This window comes from Pteropus medius, unplaced genomic scaffold (genome assembly GCF_902729225.1).
Source record: "Pteropus medius unplaced genomic scaffold, Ma_sr-lr_union100, whole genome shotgun sequence".
Taxonomy (NCBI): Eukaryota; Metazoa; Chordata; class Mammalia; order Chiroptera; family Pteropodidae; genus Pteropus; species Pteropus medius.
In genome coordinates this window covers 23,755,798-23,774,346 of record NW_024349800.1, presented here as the reverse complement: position 1 = coordinate 23,774,346, position 18,549 = coordinate 23,755,798, and the positions used below count along the sequence as shown (strand labels likewise).

The window sequence follows — 18,549 nt, the reverse complement described above, 5'->3', positions numbered from 1 at the left end:
AAAGTTCAATAATTTTATGATTTTGTCAGCTAATATATATGAAATCATTTTTATTTAGAAATTATTCGGTGTCTATATTAGCTTCTATATACTTGGGCACCTTGATGTTACACTTTTGCTGCAATAAATTTCAATATAAATAAGTCTTTTAAAAGCACTATTTAAGAGAATTTAATTCAAAATAGTCTTTTGAATAAAGCAATTACCCCTCTAAGAGAATATTAAGACTTACTTTTCTTCAGTATGGGTTTGCAGTATTAGGTAGATATGAATAAATGATTTTTTTCACCGAGTCATATGTTGCCTAGAATTGTGTAAAGTCTTAGTTTGGGTTCTATCTAGTCATATCTAATTATACCCGTTTTAGTGCTGAAAAATTCATAGATTCTTCTAGTTCTATCTCCTTATATATTAGCAAACTGAGACCAAAAAAGGTGACTTTTTAAATGTCAGATGGTTAGTTTTAACTAGTTTAGCCAAAACTAGAACTCAGTTTTCCTGACTACCACCTTAGTATTCTTTTCTTAAAAAATGTTTTCAATTAGACTTGACATAAAATATTATATTAGTTTCAGGTGTCAACATAGTGATTAGACATCTAAAACTTATAAAGTTAATCTGATATCATATTTAGGTATTACAGTATTTTGGTTATATTCTCTATACTGTACTTTGTATTTCCATGATTATTTTGTAACTACCAATTTACATATCTAAATCCCTTCACCTTTGTCACCCATCCTCCCAACCCCTCTATCACCTGGCAACCATCAATTATGCTCTCTGTATCTGAGTTTGTTTCTGTTTTATTTTGGTTACTTCGATTCCACATACATGTGATATCATATAATATTTGTATTTCTCTTTTTTCACTTCGAATAATACCCTCAAGGTCCATTCATGTTGTTGCAAATGGCATTCATTCTTTTTTATTACTGATTAATATTCCAATGTATTATGTGCCACCTTTAACCATTCATCCATTGATAGATACCCAGTTTGCCTCCATAGATGTACATAGGGGTGCATATATCTTTTTGAATTGTGTTTTGGATTTCTTTGGATAAATACCCAAAGGGAACTGCTGGGTCACATGATAGTTCTACTTTTAATTTTTTGAGGAACCTCCATATTGTTTTTCATAGTGGCCGCACTAGTTTACAATCCCATCAACAGTGCATGAGGGTTCCCTTTTCTTCAAATTCTGGCCAACACTTGTGGTTTGTTTTATTGATGACAGCCATTCTGACAGGTGTGAGATGTTATCTCATTGTGGTTTTTACTTACAGTTCCCTGATAATTGGTGGTATTAAGCATCTTTTCATATGTTTATTGGCCATCTGTATGTCCTCTTTGGAGAAAGGTCTGTCAGATCCTCTGCCCATTTTTAAATCTAATTGGTTTTTCTGGAGTTAAGTTGTATGAGTTCTTTATATATTTTGAGTATTAACTCATTATTGGATATATAATAGAACATCTCCCATTCAGGAGATTATCTTTTCATTTTGTTGATGATTTCCTTCACTGTATAAAAACTCTTTAGTTTTATGTAGTCCCATTCATTTATTTTTTCCTTTGTTTCTTTTGCTCAAGGAGACATATCCAAAAAAACATTATTAAGAGCGAGATCAAATAATTTACAGCCTATTCTAGGAGTTTAATGATTTTGGGTCTTACTTTAATTCTTTAATCCATTTTGAGTTCATTCTTTATGTGGTGTAAGAAAGTGATCCAGTTTCATTCTTTTGCATGTATCTGTCCAATTTTCCCAATACCATTTATTGAAGAGATTGTCTTTACCCCATTGTATATTCCTGCTTCCTTTGTCATAGATTAATTGATCATATACATGTGGGATTACTTCTGGGTTCTCTATTCTGTTCCATTGATCTGTGTGTCTGTTTTTACACAAGCTCCATGCTGTTTTGATGACTATAGTTTTGTAGTATATATCAGGGAGTGTGATACCTCCAATTTTGTTCTTTTTCAAGATTGCTTTGAGTATTCGGGGTCTTCTGTGGTTCCATATATATTTTATAATTATTTGTTCTAGTTCCATGAAAAACACCATTGGTATTTTGATAGGGATTGCATTGAACCTATAGATTGCTTTGGGTAATATTGACTTAATTTTAACAATGTTTATTCTTCCTACCCATGAGCAGAGGATAACCTTCCATTTATTTGTATCTTCAGTTTTTTTATTCAAAGTCTTATAGTTTTCCAAGTCCAAGTCTTTTACCAACTTGGTTAAATTTATTTATTGGCACTGCTGTTATTTTTTCGATGCAATTGAAAATGGGAATGTTTTCTTAATTTCTCTTTCCAATAGTTCATTGTGTATAAAAATGCAACCAATTTCTGAATATTAATTTTTTATTCTGTTTGTCAAATTAATTTATTAGTTTTAATAGTTATTTGGTGGATTCATTAGGGTTCTCCATGTATAATATCATGTCATCTTCAAATAATGACACTTTTATTTCTTCCTTTCCAGTTTGGATTCTTTTTATTTCTTTTTCTTGTCATATTTCTATGGCTAGGACTTCCAATACTATCATGAATAAAAGCGGTGAAAGTGGACATCTTTGTTTCTGTCTTGATCTTTAAGAAAAATCTTTCTGATTATCACCATTAAGTATGATGTTAGCTGTGGGTTTGTTATATATGGCCTTTATTATGTTGAGGTATGGTCTCGCTGTCTTCACTTTGCTGAGAGTTTTTATTGTAAATGGCTGTTGATTTTGTCAGATGCTTTTTCTGCATCTATTGTCAATTTTGTCAGATGCTTTTTCTGCATCTATATGATTTTTATCCTTCATTTTGTTTGTGGTGTATCATATTAATTGATTTGAGAATATCGAACCAGCTTTGATTGCTGGCCAATAAATTACACTTGTTCATAGTATACGATCTTTTAAAAGTATTGCTGAAATCAGTTTGCTAATATTTCATTGAGGGTGTTTGCATCTATGTTCACCAGGGATATTGGCCTATAATTTTCTATTTTTGTAGTGTTTTTGTCTGGTTGTGGTATTAAGGTAATGCTGACATCCTGACATGAGTTTGGCAGCCTTCCTTCCTCTTCAGTGTTTTGGAATAGTTTGAAAAGGATAGATATTCTTTGAGTGTTTGATAAAATTCACCTGTGAAGCCATCTGGTCCAGGTCTTTTGTTGTGAATTTTTTGATTGCCAATTCAATTTTGTTATCAGTCTGTTCAGATTTTCTTTTTCTTCCTGATTCAGCCTTGGAAGAGTGTATGTTTCTAGGAGTTTATCCATTTCTCCCAGGTTGTCCAACTTGTTGGCATATTCATGGTATTTCCTGATAATCTTTTGTGTTTCTGTAGTGTCAGTTGTCACTTCTCCCCTTTCATATCTCATTTTATTTGGGCCCTCTCTTTTTTCTTAATGAGTCTGGTTTATCAATCTTGCTTATCTTTTCAAAGAACCAGCTCTTTGAATGATCTTTTCTATTGATATTTTAAGGCTTTATTTTATTTACTTCTGCTCTGATCTTTATTATTTCCTTCCTTCTACTCATTTTAGCCTCTGTTCTTATTTTTCTAATTGTTTTAGGTCTAAGGTTAGATGGTTTATTTGAAATTTTTCTTGTTTCCTGAGGTAGGCCTATATTGCTGTAAATTTCCCTCTAAGTACTGGTTTAGCTGTGTCCTATAGATTTTGGGTCATTATGTTCTCATTTTTATCTCTCTAAAGGTATTTTTTAATTTCTTCCCTAATCTTATTAACCCATTCATTATCTAGTAGTATGTTATTTAGACACCACATGTTTGTTTTTCAGTTTTCTTCTTGTAATTGATTTCTAGTTTATACCATTGTGGCCAGAGAAGATGCTTGATATATTTCAGTCTTCTTAAAATTATTGAGCCTTGTTTTGTGGCCTAACATGTCATATGTCCTGAAAAACGTTTCATCTGTGCTTGAAAAGAATGTATATTCTGCTGCTTTGGTGTAAAATGTCCTAAAAATATCAATTAAGTTCATCTGGTCTAATGTGTCATTCAAGGCCACTGTCTCCTTGTTGATTTTCTGTGTGAATGATCTATTCATTGATGTTTATGGGGTGTTAGAGCCCCTATTATGACTATATAACTGTTGATCTTTCCCTTTATGCCAGTATTTGCTTTATATATTTAGGTGCTTCTCTGTTTGGTACATAGATGTTTATGAGAGTTATATCCTCTTGATGGAATGATCCCTTTATCATTTTGAAATGCCCTTTTTTATTTCTCATTACAGCCCTTGTTTTAAAGTCTGTTTTGTTTGATATAAGTATTGCTACTCTAGCTGTTTTGTCATTTTCATTTGCATGAAATATCTTTTTCCATTTTGTTACTTTCAGTCTGAGTATGACTTTTCATATGAAGTGAGTCTCTTGTAGGCAGTATATGTTCATCTTTAATTGGATTATTTAGTCCATTCATGTTTAAAGTAATTATAGATAGGTATGTAGTTATTCCCATTTTATATATTACTTTGATTGTTTTTGTAGTTCTCTGTTTCGTATTCTCTTTTCTTGTATATTATGTCTTTCTGTAGTGTCATATTTAGATTCCTTTCTTTTTTTGCATATCTCTTATAGATTTTGTTTATGGTTACCATGAGATTCGTATACACCAAGCTATGTTTATAGCAGTCTATTTTAAGTTGATGGTTGCTAAGATCAAACACATTCTAAAACTCACTACAGTTATTATTCATGTCCTTCATATTTGTTTTTGTCATTTTTTACTTCTTTTATATGTATTTTTGCTTAATTTATTATTGTGATTACACGTGATCTTCCTACTTTTGCTTTTTAACCTTCGTATTAGCTTTATAGTTGGTTGATCTACTGCTTTTACTGTTTGCCTTTGTCAGTGAGAATTTCGTTCTTTCCTATATTTTCTTATTTATATTTTTTATCTTTTCCATGTAAAGAAGTCCCTTTAACATTTCTTGTAATACTAGTTTAGTGGTGATGAACACCTTTAGCTTCTTGTCTGGGAAACTCTTTATCTTTCCTTTGATTCTAAATGATAGCCTTGCTGGGTAGAGTAATTTTGGTTGTCGGTCTTTGCTTTTCATCACTTTGAATACTTCATGTCAGTCCCTTCTGGCCTGCAAAGTTTCCGTTGACAAATCAGCTGACAGTCATGTAAGACAAACTGCTTTTATCTTGCTACTTTAAAGATTTTCTCTTTGTCTTTAACTTTTGGCATTAATTATGATGTGTCCTGGTGTGGGCCTCTTTAGGTTCATCTTGTTTGGGACTCTGCACTTCCCAGACTTGTATGTCTATTTCTTTATTTGAATTAAGAAAGTTCTCAGTCATTATTTCTTCAAATAGGTTTTCACTTGCTCTTTCTCTTTCTTCTGGTAATTCTATGATTCAAATGTTCGTATGCTTGATGTCTCAGAAACCTCTTAAACTATCCTCATTTTTTTTTCACTCTTTGGTGTTCTGATTGGGTGTTTTCCACTACCTTGTATCCCAAATCGCTAATCTGATCCTCTGCTTCATCTACTCTGTTGTTGATTCCCTCTTATGTATTCTTCATTTCAGTTATTTTGTTCTTCATTTCTGACTAGTTCTTTTTTTTATGGTTTTTCTTTGTTGAAGTTCTGAGTTCATTTGTTCTTCCCCTGAGTTCATTGAGCATCCTTATAACCTGTGTTTTAAACTCTGTATCTGATAGATTGCTTGTCTCCATTTTCGTTTAGTCCTTTTTCTGGAGTTTGTTCTATTCTCTCATTTGGGACATGTTTCTTTGTCTCCTCATTTTGACTGACTTCTCATGTTTGTTTCCATGTATTAGGTATATCTGCTATGTCCCTCAGTCTTGGCAGAGTGGTCCTATGTAGTAGGTGTCCTGTAAGGCCTGGTGGAGCACTCTCCCTTTTCTCCTGATCTGGTGCTCCAGGAGTGTCCCTTGTGTGGGTTGTCATGTTCCCTTTTGTTGTAGTTGAGCCTTGATTGTTATTGGCATGTCAGTGGTTAGGGTTGACCCTCAGGCTGACTGTGAAAGCTGGCCATGACTACAGTGGATAAGATGTGTGGGGTCTGACCCCATATAGTAGGAGTTGCTTTTGCAGGGCTTTGGTGCCAGCTGTCTGTCCTTTGGGTACATTGTTTGTGGAGCTTGTTGAGTGGTGTGCTGGTGTGGTCTAAAGATGGCCATCAGGTGTGTTAGTTTTGGAGGCTCTTAAATGGGGCTCTGGTGCAGGCCAAAGTCAGCCACCGTTTGTGACTGGCTTAGGGTAGCCTCATGGAAGCTGTAAAATGATCTACCACTGGTTGCTACTTTCTGGGGGTTGGATGTGCTCAGTAGAGGTTATGCTGTGAATCGAGGCTGACTGCCACTAGTGCTGGGGTTGGGACCTCACAATGTGAGAGATCCCTCCTAATTCTTAATTGCCACATCGTGGCTATGGGACCTGCTCATTCCACATTTCTGCCCCTCCTACAAGTCTCATGGCTGCTTCTTTATATCCTGAGTTATAGGACTTCTTTTCAGCTAGTCTTCAGTTGGTACTCAGTGATGTAACCATTCTGTAATTTAGTTATAATTTTGATGTGGTTATGAGAGGAGGCAAGTTCAGCATTGCTCTGCCATCTTGACCAGAAGTAAGACACCTTAATGTTCTTAAAGTCTGTAGTACATTACTGTATGAGTTGATTTGTCCACTACATTTTAGGATTATTGATAGATGTTTCTGCTGTATTACACACTAGCTAAGTAAACACATATTCTGTTTATTCTTAACTTCATGGTTTTATTAGTTACTCTTATTATATATCAATCCTCAAGCAAAATTTTTCATATTTAATATCAGAAAATTTAATTGGCAGTGATTTTGGCCTGGATCAGCACAATTTACTAGCCTAATTAATAAGTAAAGCAGAGAAGGTATCAGACATTGAACCTTTTCTGAAAGGATAAAAAGTAAGTTTAAAGTCCAAGCAGTTTAATGTTTGCACCTTTCTCCAAAGGAAAATACTGTTCTTATATTGTTTGCTAAGCAACTGTGAATTTATGACTCAATGAGTTCTGAGAAGATGACACTTTCATAATATAGTGGTCTAGTATTTCAGAATTTAAAAGTATGTTAAATATTTAAACCATTGTTTAAATACCTAATTGCCTAATTTATATCTAAATACTTAATTTAGAGAAAATCTATAGTTAATTAAGAATTGGTATTTTTTAATGTCTCATTCTGTGGTTGACATTATAGCACCACAAAAAAAGGAACAAAGGTTGGATAAACCATGCATTCTTAGGAATTTTACTGAGAACTATAAATCTCTTTTAAGTTATAAAAGTAATACCATCTTGTATAGATCTCTATAGCTAAGCAAAGCAGTTTGTCTTTGATGTGCTTATAATTACAAAAGGTTTAGGATTATGTCTTTAGGCACAAATGCCTAGAGTTAGGAAGGTATAGATCAAAACTGACATCATGACACAATAAAGAGAATACAGGTGAAGTGGAGCCAAAAGTAGCTTGGAATGAATATATCTCCGAAGTCAAACAAGTAATATATAGTCTCTCAAGCACAGTGTAGGTAAACAGTTAAGTGTAATTTCAAACTGGAGAATTAAAAACACCTTTTCTAGCTTAATTTTAGAAGACTCATATTAATAATGAGATATTTTAAGTATAAGAAGAAATCTTTATTTTCATTCACGTATTATCTACTGGATACAATTTTTATACATTTTTACAATGGTACCATGATTTTATAGTAAAACAAGACATTTAGGAAGAGGAAAATTTATTGAAAGTCAAGTTTTCGAATGATTTTTATGACACTGGGTAACAAAGAAGATAAATAAATGATTCAAAGTTTGTTAACTATGTGCATAGTAAAAATAGACTTAATGTTTTGTCTCTGGGTGATAATATAATGAGTAATCTTTATCTTTATGCTATATTTTTAATACTGCATTCTTTGACGTTCTCCATTAAGCACAGATAAGCTTTTATGTCAGAATTTAAAATATATTTTAAAAGGTCATAATTTATAAAGCTATAGCCAGCCTTTTTATAGGATAGTATCTGAAAGAGCATAATACATTAAGTGTATTTGGAACTATAATGTATTTAGAAGATTTTCCTAATATACAGCCATGAAGATAGCCACAATAAGTAGAGGTAGAGCTAGGAATTATCTTTGTGGGTTTTGTTGTTTGGTTCTAATACTAAATATTTTCCATTCCCCTAAAATAAGGCCAGGAATCACATTAATGTTTTACATTAATGTTTATTTTTTAATTACAGTTGACACTCTATTATTTTATATTAGCTTCAGGTATACAGCATAGTAGTAAGACATTTATATAACTTAGAAAGTGACTTCTGATAAGTCTAGTACCCACCTGGCACCACACACAGTACAATATTGACTGTATTCCCTGTGCTGTTCTTTATAGCACATCCCTGTAACTATTTTATAGCTACCAATTGATATTTAACCCCTTCTCTTTTCTCACCCAGCTTCCCAACCCCCTTCCTATCAGACAACTATCAGTTTGTTCTCTGTATCTAGGTCTGTTTTTGTTTTGCTTTTTTGAGCTTTAGAGTCCACATATTAGTTAAATCATATGGAATTTGTTTTTCTCTGACTTATTTCACTTAGCATAATTACCTCTAGGTCCATCCACATTGTTGCAAATGGTAAGACTTCATTCTTTTTTATGGCTGGTTAATATTCTATTGTACATATGTGCCACCTCTTTTTTATCCAATTGTCTATTGATGGGCACTTAGATTGCTTCCATATCTTGGCAGTAAACATAGGGGTGCATGTATCTTTTCAAATTACTGTTTGGATTTCTTTGGATAAATATCCAGAAATAGAACTGCTGAGTCACACAGTAATTCTATTTTTAATTTTTAGAGGAACCTCCAAACTGTTTTCCACAGTGGCTGCACCAATTTACAATCCTGCCAGCAGTGCATGAGGGTTCCTTTTTCTCTAAATCCTCGCCAACACTTGTTTGTTGATTGATTGATGATAGTCATTTTGACAGGTGTGAGGTGATGTCTCATTGTGGTTTTAATTTGCATTTCTCTGATGATTAGTGACATTGAGCATCTTTTCATATGTCTTTTGGCCATCTGTACTCTGGAGAAATGTCTATTCAGGTCCTCTGCCCATTTTTTAATTGAGTTTTTTGTTGCTGAGTTGTAAGAGTTCTATAATTTTGGATATTAACTTTTTATAAGATTATCTTTTCCCATTCAGTAGGTTGTCTTTTCATTTTGTTGATGATTTCCTTTGCTGTGCAAACTTTTTAGTTCGACGTAGTCCCTTTATTTTTTCTTTTGTTTCCCTTGCCTAAGGTGACATATCAGAAAAAATATTACTAAGAGAAATGTCAGCGAGATTACTGCCTATTTTCTTCTAGGAGTTTTATGGTTTTGGGTCTTACATTTAAGTCTTTAATCTGTTTTATTTATTCTTGTAGATAGTGTAAAAAGGTGATTCAGTTTCATTCTTTTGCATGTATCTTTACAGTTTTCCCAACACCATATATTGAAGAGACTGTTTTACCCCATTGTATGTCCTTGCTTTCTTTGTCATAAATTACCATATAGGCATGGGTTTATGTCTGGGCTCTCTATTCCATTTCATTGATCTATGTGTCTATTTTTATGCCAGTACCATGCTGTTTTGATTACTATAGCCTTGTAGTATAGTTTGACATCAAGTAGCGTAATACCTCCCACTTTGTTCCTCTTTCACAAGATTGCCATGGTCTATTCAGGCTCTTTTGTGGTTCCATATGAATTCTAGTTTCATGAAAGATGTCACTGGTATTTTGATAAGGACTGCAGAGAATCTATAGATTGCTTTGAGTAGTATAGACGTTTTAGTGATGTTAATTCTTTCCATCCATAAGTATGGTATGTGCTTCCATCTATTGGTATCTTCTTCAAATTTCTTTCTTCTATGTCTTATAATTTTCTAATACGGGTCTTTTACCTCCTTGGCTCAATTTGTTAGTTTTTTTTTTTATGCAATTGAAAAAGATTTTTTAAAAATTTCTCTTTCATGTTGGTATATAAAAATAGGACAGTTCTGAATGTTCATTTTCTATCAGTTCTAATAGTTTTTTTAAAAATACAACCGAGTTCTGAATGTTCATTTTCTATCAGTTCTAATAGTTTTTTTTTGGTGGAATCTTTAGGGTTCTCTATTTTTAGTATCATGTCATCTGCAAGTAATAAGTTTTACTTGTTCCTTTCTAATTTGGACGCCTTTTCTTTCTTTTTCTTGTCTGAGTTACTGTGGCTAGGACTTCCAGTTCTATGTTGAATATGTGATAAAAGTTGAATATCCTTGTCTTGTTCCTGATATTAAGGAAAACGCATCCTCTCCCCATTGAGTATGATGTTAGCTTTGGGCAGTATCATGCTACCTGATATTAATAAATATGGCCTTTATTATATTGAGGTATGTTTCCTCTATTCTCACTTTGCTGATAACTTTTTAAAATCATAAATGGATGCTGGAGTTTTTCAAATGCTTTACTGCATCTATGGATAGGATCATATGATTTTAATCCTTCATTTTATGTGGTATGTCATATTAATTGATTTGTGACTAATAAACCAAACTTGCATCCCAGGAATAAATCCAACTTGATCATGGTGTACAATCATTTTAATGTATTCTTGAAATCAGTTTCCTAATATATTTTGAGGATTTTTGTACCTATATAAATCAGGGATATTGGCCTGAAATTTTTTTTACTGTGATATCTTTGGTTTTTGAATCAGGTTAATGTTGGCCTTGTAAAATGAGCTTGGGAGCCTCCTCTCCTCTTGAATTTTTTAGAATAGTTTGAGAATGATAGGTTTTAATTCATTTGATTTAGTAAAATTCACTTGCGAAGCCATCCATTCTTGGACTTTTGCTTGTTGGGAATTTTTTGATTACTAATTCAATTAGTCATAATCAGTCTATTCAGATTTTCTCTTTCTTCCTGATTCAGCCTTGGAAGATAGATTGTATGTTTTAGGAACTTATCAATTATTTCCAGATTGTCCAATTTGTTGAGACAAAATTGTTCATAATATTTTCTTATAGTCCTTTGTGTTTCTCTGGTATCAGTTGTCATTTCTCTTTCATTTCTGATTGTATTTTGGTCCTCTTTTTCTCAAGTCTGTTTAAGGGTTTATGTTTCAGAAAACCAACTTTTGGTTTCATTGATCTTTTGCATCTTTTTTTTTTTTTTTTACGCTATTCTTTTCTTTTCTGATCTTTATTTCTTCTACTCATTTTGGGCTCTGTTTGCTGTTTCTTTATAGTTCCTTTTAGGCATAAGGTTAGATTGTTTGAGATTTTTCTTGTTTCTTGAGGTAGGCCTGTGAATTTCCCTCAAAGGACTGCTTTTGCTGTGTCCCATAGAATATGGGTCATAATGTTTTAATTTTCATTTATCTCAAGGAATCTTTTGATATGATTTCTTCCTTGATCTCTTTGTTAACCCATTGTTTAGTAGCATGTTATTTAGCCTCCAGATGCTTGTTTTTAGGTTTATTTTTGTGTGTGATCGATTTCTAGTTTTATACACAACATTGTAGCCAGAGAAGATGCTTGATATGATTCTAGTCTTCTTAAATTTATTATTTGTTTCGTAGCCTAACATGAGGTTTATCCTGCAAACTATTCCATGAGCACTTGAAAGAATGTATATTCTACTGCTTTGAGGTGAAAATGCTCTAAAAATATCAGTTAGATCCATCTAATGTGTCATTTCAGGCCACTGTTTCCCTGTTGATTTTCTGTCTGGAAGCTCTATCCATCTTTGTTATGGGGTGTTAAAGTCTCTATGATTATTACTATTGATTTCTCCCTTTATGTCCATCAATATTTGCTTTACATATTTGGGTGCTCCTATATTGGGTGCTTAAAAATCCTCTTGATGGATTTATTCCTTTATCATTATGAAATATCTTCGTCTCTTATTATGTTTTAAAGTCTGTCTGATATAGTATTGCTAGTCCAGCTTTTTTTCATTTCCATTTGCACGAAATATCTTTTTCCATCCCTTAACTTTGTGTCTTTTGATCAGAAGTGAGTTGTAGGTAGCATATGTATGGGTATAGTTTTCTTATCCATTCAGCTACCCTATGTTTTTTGACTGGAGCATTTAATCCATTTATATTTAAAGTGATTATAGAGACAGTTATGGCCATTTCATTATTCATATTTATGCCTTCCCCCACCTTTTTCTCCTTAAAGAAATCCCCTTAACATTTCTTGTAATACTTGCTCGGTGGTGATGAATTGCTTTAACTTTTTGCTCTCAGAGAAGCTCTTTATCTCACCTTCAATTTTAATTGATTGCCTTGTTGAGTACAGTAGTCTTAGTTGTAGGTCCTTGTTTTTCATCACTCTGAATATTTCATGGCAATCCCTTCTGGCCTGCAAAGTTCCTGTTGAGAAATCTGACATTCTCATGTGAATTGCCGTGTAGGTAACTGTCTTAAGTTGTTCTCAAGATTCTGTCTGCCTTTAACCTTTGGCATTTTAATTATGATGTCTTGGTGTGGGCCTCTTTGGGTTCCTCTTGTTTGGGACTCTCTGCCCTTGAGGGGCTTGTATGTCTATTTCCTTCTCCAGGTTCAGAAAGTTTTCAGTTATTACTATTTCAGATAGGTTTTCAATCTCTTGTTCTCTTTTCCTTCTGGTAACCCCTATGATGAGAATGTTGGTATACCTGATGTTGTTCCAGAGGGCCCTCATTTTAAAAATTCTTTATTTTTGCTGTTCTGATTGTGCTTTCTGCTACCGTGTCTTCTAAATTGCTGATTTGATGCTCTGCTTCACCTAATCTGCTGTTGATTCCTTCTAGTGTATTTTTCATTTCTGACTGGTTCTTTTTTATTCTTACTCTTTCTTTGTTAAAGTTCTAAGTTCCTTAAGCATCTTTTTAACTAGTGTTTTGAACTCTATCTGACAGACTGCTTGCTTCCATATTGTTTAGTTCTTTTTTCTGGAGTTTTCTCTTGTTATTTCATTTGGGATACACTGCCTCCTTATTTTGGCTGCCTGTTTGTTCTTTGTATTAGGCAAATCAACAAAAAGCCTAAATGAGGACACAGAGAAATATTTTCCAAATGAAAGAACAGGAAAAAAAACCCAGAAAATGAACTGAAAGAGATGGAGACAAGCAGTTAATAAATAGTTGAAAACAATAGTTATAAAGATGTTCAATGAACTCAGGAGAATAGAAGAACTTTGTGAGAACTTGAAAAAAGAGATTAAAAACAACAAATAGAACTGAAAAATATACTAAAGGGAATCAACAGCACATTAAATGATGTAGAAGAATCAGTGAGCGAGCCGGAAAATAAGCAGGAGAAATCACTCAATCAAAATACCAAAGAAAAATATTTTTTTAAAAGAGGACAGTTTATGGGACCTCTGGAACAACACTGAGCATACCAACACTCAAGACATAGGGGTTCCATAAAGAGATGAGAAAGGGGCTGAAAACTTCCCTAACTTAGTGAAGGGAACAGACTTCCAAATCCAGAAAACACAGAGAGTCCCTATCATGATAAATCTAAGCAGGCCCACACCAAGGCACAATAATTAAGTCGGAAAAAGTTAAAGAGACACACTTAAAATCAGCAAGAGAAAAGCAGCTAGTTGTATACAAAGGTTACCCTCCCCGCAAGAAACTCAGCAGGCCAGGAGGGAATGGCATGATATATTCAAGTGATGACAGGAAAAACCTACAGTCAAGAATACTCTACCCAACAATTTTAGCATTTAGAATTGAAGGAGACAGTTTCCTAGACAAGTAAAAACCAAAGTTTATCACCACTAAACCAGCAATACAAGAAATGTTAAACAGAATTCTTTAAGCAGAAACAGCCAAAACTAAAAATAAGAAAAAATCTCAGTGATAAAGACATTTAGTAAATATATATCATTCAATTATAAAGCTAGTAGGATGGTTGAAAGATAAAGGCAGTAAAAAGCATGTGTAAGCACAATAATAAATTAAAGGATACAGACACACAAAAGATGTAAAAAATGATGTCAAAAACGTAAAAGTAGTGGGATTGTTGAGTAAGAAATATAGTGCTTCTAGTGTTCTAACTTAAGTGATCATCAACTTAAAATAAACTGCGGTAAACATAGCTTGTTATATATTAATCTTATGGTAACCACAAACCCAAAACATACAATAGATACAAAAATGAAAACTAAAAGTCATTAAAGTCATGAATGTATAAGAAAGAAAGAAAAGGAACAGAGAATTACATAAACAACTAGAAGACAATAAAATAGCAATAAATACATACCTATTCATAATTACTTTAAATGTGAATGGATAACTGGTCCAATCAAAAGTCACAGGGTGGCAGAATGGATAAAAACAAGACGCATGCACAAGCTATCTACAAGAGACCTACTTCAGATCAAAACACATAGACTGAAAGTGAAGAGATGGTAAAAAATATTTCATATAAACAGAAATGAAAAGAAAGCTGAGGTAGCAATACTTATATCACACAAAATAAACTTTAAAACAAAGACTGTAACAAGAGACAAAGAAAGGCATTACATAATGATAAGGGAATCAATCCAACAAGAGGATATAACACTTGTAAACATCCACGCACCCAATGTAGGACTACCTAAATACACAGAGCAAACATGAACAGATATAAAGGTGGAGATCAACAGTAAAACAATAATAGTAAGAGATATTAACACCCACTTACATCAATGGATAGACCACCCAGAGAGAAAATAAGAAAACGGTGGCCTTAAATGACACATTAGGCCAGATGGACTTAATAGATATTACCAGAACATTCCACCCCAAAACAGAATACATATTCAACTTTTCAACATTTCCTTTCTGGAACACATTAGGTCACAAAAGTCTCAGTAACTTAAGATTGAAATCACATCAAGCATTTTCTGAAACCACAATGCTATGAAACTAGAAACCAATTTTAAGAATAAATCCAGAAAAAACACAAACATGTGGAGGCTAAGCTATATGCTACTAAGCCATCAGGTTAATAAATCAAGGAGGATATCAGAAATTATCTTGAGACAAATGAAAATGGAAAATACAGCAATCCAAAATCTTTAAGACACAGCAAAAGTAGTTCTAAGAAGGAAATTCCTAGCGCTATATGCCTACCTCAAGAAAAGAAAAATCATTCTCACTTTACACATAAAGGAATTACAATAGGAAGAACAAAAGTCCAAAGTTAGTAGAAGGAAATAACAAAGGTCAGAGTACAAATGAATGAAATAGAGACTACAAAAACAAGAGAAAAGATCAACAAAAGAGTTGGTTCATTGAAAAGGTAAACAAAATAGATAAACCTTTAGCCAGACTCATCAAGAAAAAGAGGGCCCAAATAAAATCAGAATTGAAAGTGACACCACAGAAATGCAAAGGATTATAAGAATACTATGAACAACTGTATGCCAACAAATTGGACAACCTCGAATAAGTGGATAAATTCCTAGAAATATACAATCTTCCAATGTTGAATCAGAAAGAAACAGAAAATCTGAACAGACCAATAACTACTAATGAAATTGTATCAGTAATCAAAAAACTATCAAAGAACAAAAATCCAGGACCAGAAGACTTCACAAGTGATTTCCGCCAAACATTCGAAGAATTAATACCTATCCTTCTCAAACTATTCCAAAAAAGTGAAGAGGAGGGAAGGCTTCCAAACTCATTCTACAAGGCCATCATTACCCCAATACCAAAATCAAAGATATTACAAAAAAAGAAAATTGCAAAGCAAATGTCCCTGATGAACAGAGATGCAAAAATTCTTAACAAAAAAGTAAACCAAATTCAGCAGTACATTAAAAAGATCACCTAAGAACACTCACCGACATAAACATTTGCACATAAATAACATGACGCCAATTATAATTCTGTCCAGATCTTTTAATAATCTTGGAAGGATATACAATCCCTTTCTCCCCACCCAAAAGAATCATACACCATGATCAAGTGGGATTTATTCCAGGGATACAGGGATGGTTCAATATCTGTAAATCAATCAATGTGAAAGGATAAACAGATGAAGGATAAAAATCATATTGTCATCTAAATAGATGCAGAAAAAGAATTTTACGAAATTCGACATCCATTTATGACAAAAACTCTCAATAAAGTGGGTACAGATGGAACATACCTCAAAATAATAAAGATCATATATGACAAACACACAGCTAGCATCATACTCGACAGTGAAAAGCTTAAAGTTTTTCTCTAAGATCAGGAACAAGACAAGGATGCCTACTCTCACCACTCTTATTCAAGATAGCAATGGAAGTCCTAGCCACAGCACTCAGACAAAAAGAAATAAAAGATATCTAAATTGGAAAGAATTAAAATTGTCACCGTTTGCAGATAACATGACACTATATATAAAAAAACCTGAGACACCAAAAAAAAACTATTAAAACTATTAAAGGAATTCGGTGAAATTGTACGATACAAACTAATATTCATAAACTGGTTGCATTTCATACACTAATATGAACAATCAAAGAGAAATTAAGAAAACAATCCGTCTACGGCCATGCTACCCTGAACAAGCCCGATCCCGTCTGATCTCAGAAGCTAAGCAGGGTCGGTCCTGGTTAGTACTTGGGTGGGAGACCACCTAGCAAGACCAGGTGCTGTAGGCATAAAAAAATAAAAATAAAAAAATAAGGAATTGTAAGCTGACAAGGTCCTTGCAATCTGTGAGGTCAACCAAGGGTTGCCTAGCCTGAAAAAAAAAAAAATCCTATTTACAGTTTTCTCAGAAAGAATTACATACCTACTAATAAAGGAGGTGAAGGACCTGTACAATAAAAACTATAAGATATTGTTGAAGGAAACTCAACAAGACACAAATAAATGGAAACATATTATGTGTTCATGGACTGGAAAAATTAGCATTGTTAACATGGCCATACTACCTAAAGCAATATACAGATTTAATGCAATCCTTATCAAAATCCCCATGTTATTTTTCACAGAAATAAAACAAAATCCCCTGAAATTTATATGGAACCACAAAAGACCCCAAATAGCCAAAGCAATCCTGAAAAAAAGAACAAAGCCTGAAGTATCACACTCCCTGACTTCAAACTATCCTACAAAGCTACAGTAATCAAAACAGTATGGTAATGGCAGAAAAACAAATACAGAATTGAGAGCCCAGAAAGAAACCCACACATATAGGGCAACTAATTTTTGACAGATGTGCTAGGAATGTACAATGGAGAAAGGAAAGTCTCTTCAATAAATGGTGTTTGCAAAAACTGGAAAGCTACATGCGAAAGACTGAAACTAAACTGCTATCTGACACAATATACAAAAATTAACTCAATGGATTAAAGACTTGAATATAAAACCTGAAATAATAAAATACATGGAAAAATAACATAGGCAGTAATCTTATGGACCTTGGTCTTACAGGGCTTTTTGTGAACTTGACTGCAAAGGCAAGGAAAAGCAAAAATAAATGAATGGGTCTACATCAAACTAAAAGGCTTCTGCACAGAAAGAAACCATCAACAAAACAAAAAGGAAACCAATCGAATGGGAGAAGGTATTCACAAATAATACCTCTGACAAGGGGCTAATATCCCAAATACACGAAGAACTCATAGCCAAAACAATTCAGAGAAAGAAGACTGAAGACTGGTCTCAAATTATACCACTAAGGTATAGTAATCAAAACAGTATGGTACTGGCACAAGTAGAGACACATAGAACATGGAACAGAATAAAGAGCCTACAGAGAAACCTATGCTTATATTGCCAATTAATCTATGACAAAGGAGGCAAGAATATGAAATGGGGTAAAGACAGTCTCTTCAATAAATGATGTTGGGAAATCTGGATACATGAAAAAAAAAAAACCCCAAAAAACCAAAAAAACAAAAACAAAAAAACCCTCAACCACTTTCTTACAACATACACAAAAATAAACTCAAAATGGATTAAAGACTTAAATGTCAGACCTGAAACCATAAAACTCCTAGAAGAAAACATAGGCAGTAAACTCTCTGACATCAGACTTCACAGTGTTTTTTGGGATGTGTCTCCTTGGTCAAAGGTAACAGAAGCAAAAATAAACAAATGAGTCTCCATCACACTAAAAAGCTTTTGTTCAGCAAAGAAAATCATTAAGATGAAAATGCAGCCTACTGAATCGGTTCATATATTTGCAAATTTAATATCCAATATGCATAAGGAACTCATACAACTCAACATAAAATGATTAAAATGGGCAAAGGACCTGAATATTTTCCCATAGAAGACATACAGATGGTCAATCAGTACATGAAAAGGTACTCAACATCACTTATCAACAAAGATACAAATCAAAACCTTAAGATACCACATCACACCTGCTATTATAAAGACAACAAATAAGTGTTGGCAAGGATGTGGAGAAAAGAGAACTCTCCTGCACTGTTGGTGGAACTCTAAACTGGTGCAGCCAGTATGAAAAACAGTATGGGTATT

The 18,549-nt window shown here is 33.4% G+C and overlaps 1 protein-coding gene and 1 pseudogene across 9 annotated transcripts in view; one reads left to right on the top strand and one right to left on the bottom strand.

Annotated features, from left to right (window-relative positions):
* Positions 1–18,549, bottom strand: part of WDPCP (WD repeat containing planar cell polarity effector) — a 331,453-nt gene that overhangs the window by 107,243 nt on the left and 205,661 nt on the right. Inside the window, exon 15 of one of the 9 annotated variants that reach the window (XM_039887014.1) lies at positions 9,269–9,350. The exons of the other annotated variants lie outside the window; for them this stretch is intronic. Within the exon in view, the coding sequence (XP_039742948.1) occupies positions 9,307–9,350 (44 nt within the window). The 3' untranslated portion in view covers positions 9,269–9,306. Of the gene's footprint in view, positions 1–9,268; positions 9,351–18,549 lie in introns of those variants that run through there. 9 annotated transcript variants of the gene reach the window in all.
* On the top strand, positions 16,597–16,715 carry LOC120622321 (uncharacterized; annotated as a pseudogene).